The 10,377-nt window shown below is 42.8% G+C and overlaps 1 protein-coding gene across 1 annotated transcript; it reads right to left on the reverse strand.

The window, feature by feature from the left end:
* Nucleotides 1-9,209: 9,209 nt before the first annotated feature.
* Nucleotides 9,210-9,650, reverse strand: LOC144769433 (uncharacterized). The gene has a single exon (XM_078653525.1). It carries the CDS (start codon nucleotides 9,648-9,650, stop codon nucleotides 9,210-9,212), a length of 441 nt encoding a protein of 146 aa, XP_078509651.1.
* Nucleotides 9,651-10,377: the final 727 nt, after the last annotated feature.

Raw genomic sequence — 10,377 nt, forward strand, 5'->3', positions numbered from 1 at the left:
TTTATCTTTTCTCTCATCCATACTTCCTTTCATTCACTCATCCATCCATCCTTTCTTTCTTTATCTATCCATTTCACTTTCATTCATGCATTCATCCTTTCAGTAATCCATCCAGCCATTCATTTATTCCTTCACTTATTTACTCACCCACCTTTCCACATTATGAGCTGAGCCTTTGTTTGCAGAGTTGCAGGCAGAAGAGTCCCATCAAGGATGAACTACAGCAAGGGGTGGGCTGGTGGAGAGTTCACTATGCCCCTGCACATAGGCAGACTGAAAACGTAGAAGTCATACATGATGCACAGTGCCAGGATGTGAGGTTACTGTAACATGGTGTTGTTTCCAGGGCTTTAAGCGGTGTAAAAAAACTGGGGGGTCTCTTCAAAGTGGGTGTTTGACGTAATTAAGAGCGCAGCTTAAAACACCTAGGCTAAAAATCTGCGCTTAGCATAGTGTTCCGCCTCACTGGTATTATGTTGTTTCTGTCATTGCATCCAGATATATAATACAGCAAGTATCATTACACCTCAACAAGCCAGGACTATTGACTTTGTCAATGGTTGCTAGTTCCTTAAAAAAAAAAAAGGAGCAACCATGGCTTTGTTGAATACAATATTGAAAATACTTCAGTTCTAAAATGACAGGACAGTGAGAGAACGATAACCCGTTCTTTTTAACTTGTTTTACAGGCTTCTTTGAATGAAGTGTTTTCTAACATTGCAGCATGGGCGTTTTACTTTTTATCGTACAGAATGCCCTTCTGTACGCTGTCTGAGGCAGGAGGAGGCCGCCACATGGTGTCACACCCCCAGACTGCCCCATTGTCATTCAGTAAGTGGCCATCAGCGGCATACTGAATGACAATGGGCGGGAGGGGCTGCTCTTGTGCTCCTGGAGGAGTGCGAGGCGGCTCCAGCAGCAGGGGTGAGGCCTCTCAGGGGAGCAGCGCTGCTCCGTGTGATGGCCAAAATTACAGATAAAAGGCCCGTGGAATTTACGGACTGTTGGCCACCCTAGTGTGCGCGGCGCCCCTGGCACCTCATTACGGCACACCGGGGCGCCGCGGCGCACAGTTTGGGAACCACAGCTCTATGAGGTTACTTTGGTGCTGTGTATGCTAGCATAATGGTGCATCCTCCCAATAATGCTGGCTCTTTACCTTAGCTCATAACTAGACTGCTCTGGCTTCGAACCCTCTCCACTCAACTTATAGCGCCAAGAGACTGTTGGTGAACGTGCGTGCAAGAAATATCCATTTAACATAACATAACAATAATGCAAAATTGTTTTGGTGTTCTGTATGAAGCCATGAATGCACCTGTATCTCCGCATTATGAGATTTATTCCGTTCTGTTTCTGGAACAATGGATGTACCACATCCCCACACTGTGAGATTGTTTTTCTGCTGTGTGTGGAACCCTGGATGGACCACAACCCAACACCATGAGACTGTTTTGGCACTGTGTGTAAACCAATGTATGTACCACATCCCTGCACTGGAACATTGCTGTGGTGCTTTGTATGAAACAGGTGATGTACTACATCCCCACACCATGCCATTATTTTGTTTCTGTTATGAAACAAAGGATGCACCACATCCCCACATGGGCTAGATTGCTTTGGTGCTGTGCTCAAAACCATGGATGTACCACAACCCCACACGATTCACATGGTTTGCTGTAGTGTGTAAGCCTTTATATGAACCACATCCTTGCACTAGAAGGTCATTTTGGTGCTGTGTATGAAACCGTGGGTGTACCACAACCCCACTCACACTATGAGACTGCTTTGGTACTGTGTGTAAACCAATGTCTGTACCACATCCCTGCACTGGTGCTTTGTATGAAACAATTAATGTACCTAGTCCATATCTCTGCATTACGAGATTGTTTTGATGCTTTGTATGAAATCGTGGATTCACAAGTCCCGCCCTATGAGATTGTTTTGGTGCGTTGAGTGCTACTATGGCTGTTCGACATCCATGTGCTCTAAAGTGGGGTTGGTGCCCTGTATAAAAGCACGAATGTATCACAATCCCTCTTTTAATGCAGTTGTTTTGGTGCCGAATGGAATTGTTTGGGTTGCTCCATCTTCCTTCTCTGCACAGAGCCCTCTTCGGGGTTTAGTCATGCATAGGCTCATCCAAGCGCTTTGTGGATGTGAAATGGAGGCATGTTCTACATTGACCTCTACCCTGAGCATGGCTCCGAGGAATCTAAAATGTACCATTATCGCATCCTCCTCTTTGACCGTAACCTGGAGGTGGACTGCCTGGAATAATTCATGCCACGTTAAATGAGCCGGTGCCATGAATACCGAAAGGATAAACTGTCCAGGAAATAATAGAAAGCTCGAAATGAGAGAGATGCCATTTATTCCAAAAGGGATTGGAAATATAACATTTAAAAATAAATAAATAACATAAATCATAAAAAAGCATGCTTGGAGTACAAGCCAGAGAGGCATAATGCTTATTCACTAATAATTCTTATCCCATTTCTTTTTCACGTTCTTCTCGCTACACTTCATATCTCTCCTTTTAGTGAGGCAGTTTGTTTTACAGTTGGGGAGAGGAGTTGGTCTAACGGCTAGGGTGCTCAACCTCAAATCTGGGGAACTGGGTTCGAGCCTCTGCAAGGACGCGCAACTTCCTGTGATTCTGGGCAAATCGCTTAATCTCACTGTGCCTGACAAAAACAAGCATTTGTAATGCAACAGGTCTTGCATTTATGAGAGTTTGAGCTACTAGAATTGTAAATGACAATGCCTTTTATTTATGTGTTTCGAAAAGCTGCGAGAGATGCGTAAAAAATCACTTTGTACTTATAGTCATTGCTTACGAGAAGCATGGCTGGCAATAAAAAAGCCGGAGTTACCGCCAACCTTGTTTCTCATAAGGAATGACATAAGTACAAAGTATGTGTTTACGCACCCCCTGCAGGCTTTGACAACACAAATAAAAAGCATTGTCATTTACAATGACCATAATCCATCTGTTTTTACTCCCCATGCCATGCCATTTCAGTTCAGACCCAGCCATATGCAAATCAGTCTTTCGCCTGTTCCCCATGAGGGACAGGGTCAAGACTGATGTGCATGTGGCTGGGTCTAAACCAGGGTGGCATGGTGTGCAAAATAACAAAGGGGCATATTAACAACGGCCAGTAATAATTATCGTTGGCCGTGTTTAGCGATAAATATATTATCGCAGGCTATCTCTGGTATTTATCGCCCTTGTAGCGAGTAATTAACAACGCGTTACTCCAGGGCGATAAAAATTCCAGAGATAGCGAGGTTATCGCCCTTTTGCAGGGAACATCGCTGGTTTTAACGCTAGGCTCGACCTAATGAATGTGTCCTCATGTAACGAAACTGGTGCTCGTCTAAAGCGCTCTGATACCCGATACCTTTGGGTCAAGTTCGCGCTATATAAAACTCTGTAGAAAAAAAAGTCATGCTCAGCGAAATCAGTTCACTAAGGTAAATCTGCTAATTTGATCTCTTTGTCATATTACATTGGGTGAATTCGTTGGGAGTTATTTCTCCTCCCTGGTCAATCGCAAACTTGACTTCCAGCTGTGCTGAAAGGAAGGTGTATGCTAAAGTGCTTACGGCAAGAGGCTTGTGTTTGAGGGACTAAAGATTATGTTGTGTTTTTATGCCCCAAGTATATCATTTGTGTGTACTGTGATGCTTGGAGTGCCGCTTTAATGAAAAAAAGGGATAGACATTTGTGTATTTCTTAACGCCACAGGCTTCTGACCTTTATTGGGTACGAACTCTTCACTTTTTAAATTCACAAACGTTTTTCAGGTTCTGTTACAACAGTTGCACGTTTTTAAGTGTACTCTGGAAAACGTTTGTAACTTCCATTTTCTCATGCTAAAATATTGATACATACTTTTTCGCCACTGAAAATCAGCAGCACTTAAGGAAGTGCACATGACAAAATGTTCTGTTTCACTCTAAAGGGAAATCGTTTTTCCCTGTGGAGAAATGTCCTCGCCTACAACTCACCTATGTTGGCGGTGTTCCTCTTTTCTTCACACCATGGAAAGGGACTTACTCAAGACCTTGTTAGGAGTAAATGTCGGACATTTTATTGGAAAGGGACGGAGAGCCCCACAATTTGATAGATATCAATAATTAAAAACTCACATGTCATTCTCCCTATTATGGACTTCATTTAGGGGTCGTCAGGGGTCGCAGCCGCAAATCCTGGCTTGCTCCTTGCCATCCCTGGCACTGCCTTTGTGACCACCGGCCTCACAGGAGGCAAAATCAGTGCCAAAAACATGGGTCGGCTGAGTACACCTTGTTTTCTGTTAATTTTTTTATTATACTAATAGTGAATAACAATTCATTATTCACAATTAGCATAATAAATATGAAGCACAATTAGCTGGAACAGGACTTCTGGTGCCAGCTGAAGTAAGTAAAAAAAACCTACTGCTAAGTAAATGTTGTGTGCGTACTTGCAGGTGTGTGTTTATATGAGAGAGGGTGTATGTGTGCATGTGTGTCTAGGTGAGAGTATGTTTGTCTGCGTAAGCATGAGTGTGCAAGTGAAAGTCAGTGGCAGTAAGTGAGAATGTCTGAGAAAGAATAAGAATGAGTGTAAGAGATGTTAGGGAGCGTGGGTGAGTGAGCGAGAATGTGGCATCATGCTTGTGAGGCTGTTGTTTCCTCTGGCACGCTGAATGTACTGTTTCTCCTGCAGAAACACCTGTGGCACAATACTGTTGCTGGCATACTTGAGGCAATTTTTATGACAGACACGTGTCAAAATACTGACACTGGCAGTTCTTCTTGGCATGATGGGAGCCCATGGTAAATTACTAGTTCTGGCATACTAGTGATATTTATTGCATATGAGGCACCGGTGGAAAAATGTTAGCATATTTAAAGAAGTTCTTATCATGGGACATGGCCAGGATAGCTAAGGAGAAATGTGTCATAAAACCCTGAAAATAATGGAATGTATAGCCCAAGATTCCTGGCAACAAATGATATCATACCAACATATAGCTTGCAGCCAATATAGAATTTTCATCTTTCAGCTCAGACTTGCAAGATTCCAACTAGTAATTTTCCTTGATGATTTAAGTGAGTTGTGCTTATAATTGTTTGAAATGGTGCCATCATGAATGATAATATGTGTGGCATCCGCTAAACTAATTATACTATGAGAATATGATGGACCTTCAGGAGCACTGGAAATAACTGCCCCCCCACACCATCCCCCAGTACACATTGAACCCAATGCAGGGCTATTTCTTTACCAATATATGACCTCAGGCTGAGCAAGGACAGCATATTTGTTGTAAATGGAAGTGAAAAGTTTGAAGCGCATGAAAGTCCCTGCATCATGTTACTGGTGCTAGACAAATGTATCCCTCAGCCTCTATCCTGTTGTAGCCCCTGTTGGTGAAACTGAGCCTGGAAACATGTTTCTTACAATGGCTTGAAGCTAAAGTTTACAACAAAACTATCAACTTTATTAGGACCATTTCGAATCCATGCTAATCTCCTATTCCTATTTCTTTGTGTAGTGTTTTTCTGTCACCTAATTATCCCTTAAACCAGTGGGTGACTTTGTTGATATGTTGATCATGTCTTTCCAGCTGTTCTGATCTAAGAAGAGGAATGTCCTTATGAACGTTGGTGTAAGGTGTACCTTCAAGTGGAAGTTGTAACACACACAAATTCACTTCCGGTAATCAGGGGTGTAGCTTTAAGAAGGGGGTGTTTGAGTTGTTACAGATGATTCAAATCAGGTATGGTGAGATGTCTGTCGGATTTCACCAGGAATTTGTACATACACACAGATAATTACGCACCCATATTCTGTCTCCTGCTGCTCCGAAATTCTTCAAAAATGTTTGTATTTTACAAAATATATTGTTTTCTCTCACTTAGAGCCCCTACCAGTCTGCATTCCTGTCCCTTTCCAATGTTCCTTAGGCCCCTCTCATACACCCTGCTTGTCGTACAATGTATTTTGCCTTTATATGCAAGCGTGATTGCTGGAAAATCTGAAGCTCACCCCTTCCCACCAATTTTACTGACCATGGGCGTGAGGAGTTGGTGGCTTGTGAGTCCCTGTCCTGTAGAGGTGTTATAGAAGCAGAATTGGAAATGTGAGTGGACCCAGTCTATATCTTATCAGGAGCGGCCTCGACAAAAAGGCCTACATAATGGAGCTCTCAAACCTTCAGGAGTTGATGTCAATACATATTTCTTTAGTAGAATTCACTTATTGCCTCTGCTTACAATTTGTCCCAATAAAAAGTTTTCAATTGCACCCTGTCTTTTTGAGACAGAGTTCATAAAATACATTATTTCTCCTTTTAATTTTGCCAGCATAAACAAATAGAGGGGAGATCATTGTGACCCTTCTCCCCCAAATGAGAGCCTTACAACTATGAAAAATCGAGGTCTTGGGGTGCGTTGGCCTTGGTTCGCTTTACTGCATACTTCACTTTTAGCTCGCTTTTTCTTTTTAGCTGGGGACAGCGTACAGTGATTCAATGCTTGACTTAGAGCCCAAGTTATACTCTTGCTGTAGGAGTAATAGGGCATCCGAGACATAAGGGTTAACCCTTTTTGCACTCTCCGGAGGTTTACATAGGAGAGGCTCAGGTGAAAGCAATTTATTACCAGTGTTACAATTTTACTTGTGGTAAGCCTTCTGTTGTACTTTTCGTGTTGTTTAACTGCTCTGCAACAACAAGAATTTCATGATATATAACCCCTATTGGTTGTTTAAGAAACTTGCCATGAATTTAGAAATAAGGCATTCCGTACCAGTGGGTAGCATGGATTTCTTTTTCCCCATCACATCATCAATTTGATACAACACTGTGGGGTTGCTTGAGTGAAATCAGAGAGCCAAGAGTGATGGCCCAGCCCAGCCCCCTCCAGGCTTGAACAGGTGCAGATGGACCCTCTGTTGGCCTGGTCTTCGCACGGGCACAGCTTGCATGCATCCTGTGTGCATCCCGCGGCACGGGGAAGGAAAATGCGCTATAAACACATGAGGCAGCCTCCACCAGGGCTCCCCCTGAGGGCAGAAAGGGCTTATGAGCTCTGAAGTGCCGCCCAGACCCGATGTTTGGCAGCTAGGAGTCCATTATCTAACCTTTTTGTTAAGAAAATGCGCATGCAACGTTTGAAGTTAATGCTTTTATTGAAGCTTGTCATCCAACACAGCAGTAGGTCAGAGGGGGCGGACGGAGGGAAAGCGTCTAGTCAAGAAGGTCATCAGCTGGCATCTATCAACATTCCAGAATGCTCAGCTGATGGCAGGAGGGGAGAGGGTACAGGGTGAGAGGAGGGACAAAATATTACAGTAAAACACAATACATCCCCCTCCTTGGAGAACACTAATGAAAAATATGTAGTTAGTCACAGACAAAGTCTTCCAATTTGCTCGGAGGTACAACCCTGCTTCCATACCTTGTTCTTACAGGCTCTTTTTTGCTATTGACAGGTAAATGTTCACTGTGGCCCGTCGATGCCGAACACTGGGTACTCTGAGGAACATCCCCATCTTCCATATCCTTCCAAACGTCACTCCTACCGCCTTTCTTGGTACTATGCACAACCATTTCTTCACCATCTCTTCCACTGTGCTTGCCTTGGGCAAATCCTGCGAAGTGCCAAACTCTACCATCGCTCAATAAGGCTGAGTTACAAAACACTTTTTCCACCATGAGGGGTAGGGAAAACTTGTTCTGACCCTGGGCTATGAACCCACTCATTTTTACACGCACCATTTCTCCCACTGACTCTTTTACAGGTTTGCAGCATTGTTTCACGTCATAGCGGGCCTTACATTCCAACTGTGGCTTTTGTAGTCTGCGTTTAACAGTGTCTGGTGACCACTCAGACCTTTTGGCTGCTCTTTGCCAAACCACGTTGTCCTTGGACATGGGTGTCCTCTCACTCATGGGCTCGAATGGGCTATGACCTGTGCTATTGCATGGTGTTATGCGGTATGCCCACACTGTTTTACCAATTTCATTCTTCAACACGAGATCGATGTTAGTAGCTAGTTGCAAAATACCCTTAATAACCCGGCTAAACCTTTCTATGGCTCCATTACCGGCTGGGTGGTATACTGAAGTAGTTTTGTGTGTAATATTGTTTCGTTTTAAGTAGTTGACAAAAATCTCTGAGATAAACTGTGGGTCATTGTCCCTGAAAATGCATTTTGGCAACCCTTTGCTAATAAATATATCATCAAGAAATTGCAGAACACTCTGGGTATCTGTTTTGTTTACAAACCCCAACTCAGGCCATTTTGATAAGTGATCGATTAGCACTATGGCGTAAACTTGGTCCCCTTGTTCTGTAATGGGTCCCATGATGTCTATTCCTATTCTTTCCCATGGCATGGTTGGGCATGGTATGGGAGGGAGTGGGGTTCTGAACGTGACCTTGGACTTGTCTGAATTTGTGCATTGTATGCGATCCCTCACTATTTTCTCTGTGGCGAGATCCACTCCTGACCACCAATACGAGTTTTTGATCCTGGTCTTGATTTTGCCAATGCCCTCATGGCATAATTCTAGAATGGTCTGCCTGAGTTTGGCTGGTGGAATTACTTTGCCAATCCTTAAAAGCAATCCCTCTTCAATTGAGAGTTCACCCTTCACTTCCCAGTATTGTAACTTCTCTTTCCCCACATTTTTCTTCAAACGCAATCTATTCATTATCATGTTACACACTGTGCCTAATGTCTGATCTTTGCTTTGTTCATGTAACCATTCTTCAAGCGATATGCCATGCGTTTCCTCATGAACACTAGCAACCTAAAATTGCTCATCTGACTCACTTTTAGATTCTTGTACTAAAACTGGCATCCTACTTGGGAAGTCTGTTACCACATTTCTTACGCCTGGTACATATTGTACTTCATAGTTATACTCAAATAGTCTAACAGACGACATCCTTGCAAGTCTTGGAGAAGCTGTATACAATCCCTTCGTGGTCAATACTTTTGTTAGGGGTTTGTGGTCACTTCTCAAAATTACTTTGCTGCCCCACACAAATTGTCAAAAGTGTTCCAAACCCCAAACACAAGCCAACGCATCACGTTCAATGACTGAATACTTTTCTTCTGTTGAGGTAAGTGAACGTGAGGCAAATTCAATAGTGCATTCGGTACCTTTCAAATCAATTTGAGTTAGGACAGCACCTAATCCTCAACCACTGGCATCTATTGTTACAACACTCTTTAACAATGGGTCAAATCCTTGCAAAGGTGGAGCAGTGCATATGTCCTTCTTTAGCATGCAAAATGTTTTATCACATTCATCTGACCATATATATTTGCTCTTGTTTTTTAGTAACTGTTTCAATACCAATGTTTTAGCAGAGAACCTCTCAATGAATTTGGAATACAATTCTATGAGGCCCAAGAAGGAGCAAAGTTCATACCTGTTTTTTGGTTCTGTGGCATTTAGAATTCCTTCTAAGAGCTCTTTTTTAAGTTTGATTCCCTCAGCCCTGATAGAGTATCCCAAGTACATGACCTCTGAACGTGCAAACTTGTATTTACTATATTCCGCTGTGAGGCCCTTGTTCTCCAGGATCTCTAGTATCTGCATCAGTTTATTGTCATGTTCTGCTTTTATTTTACCCATGACTAATATGTCGTCCTAAAATAACAGAATTCCTTCCACCCCCTTGAATGTCTCCTGCATTAACCTCGGAAACATGGCAGCAGAGGATGCCAATCCAAAAGGAACTCTCTTAAAACGTAAACACCCGAAAGAGGTGATGAATGTGGTCAAGCTTCTGCTCTCAAGGTACAATGGAATCTGATGGTATGCTGCCTTCAGATCTATTGTCGTGAAGTTATTGACTCCTTTCGTACGGGCTAGCATTTTATTAAGTCGGGGGAGGGGAAATTGATCTACCAAGATATTGTTGTTAAGATCGCAAAGATCAATGCACAATCTCAGCCACCCATTGGGGCGTTTCACCACATCCATTGAGTGGCCCCATTCGGAAGATTCAACTTTCTCAATAATGTCATCTTGAAGCAATTTTTCTAAATGCTCTTTCACCGCTTCCCTAATGGAGAATGGAGCATTCCTAACCTTATGTATAATGGGAATGGCGCCTTTCTTCACGCAAATTTCATGTTCAAAACCCTTATAATGACCAATGGAGTCTGTAAAAACTTTGGGGAATTTTAATTTGACATTTTTGCAAATCTTATCCTCACTTTCTACAATGAGAACAGGTTCTTCACTGTTCGGGTTGAGCACAATTCCAAGATTTCCTTAATCTAACCAACCTAAAACTGAAGGCTGTGACTTGGATACATATAGTTTGCATACGGCATTTCTTCCTTTGAACATAAAC

This window comes from Lissotriton helveticus, chromosome 7, assembly GCF_964261635.1.
Source record: "Lissotriton helveticus chromosome 7, aLisHel1.1, whole genome shotgun sequence".
NCBI classification, from domain to species: domain Eukaryota; kingdom Metazoa; phylum Chordata; class Amphibia; order Caudata; family Salamandridae; genus Lissotriton; species Lissotriton helveticus.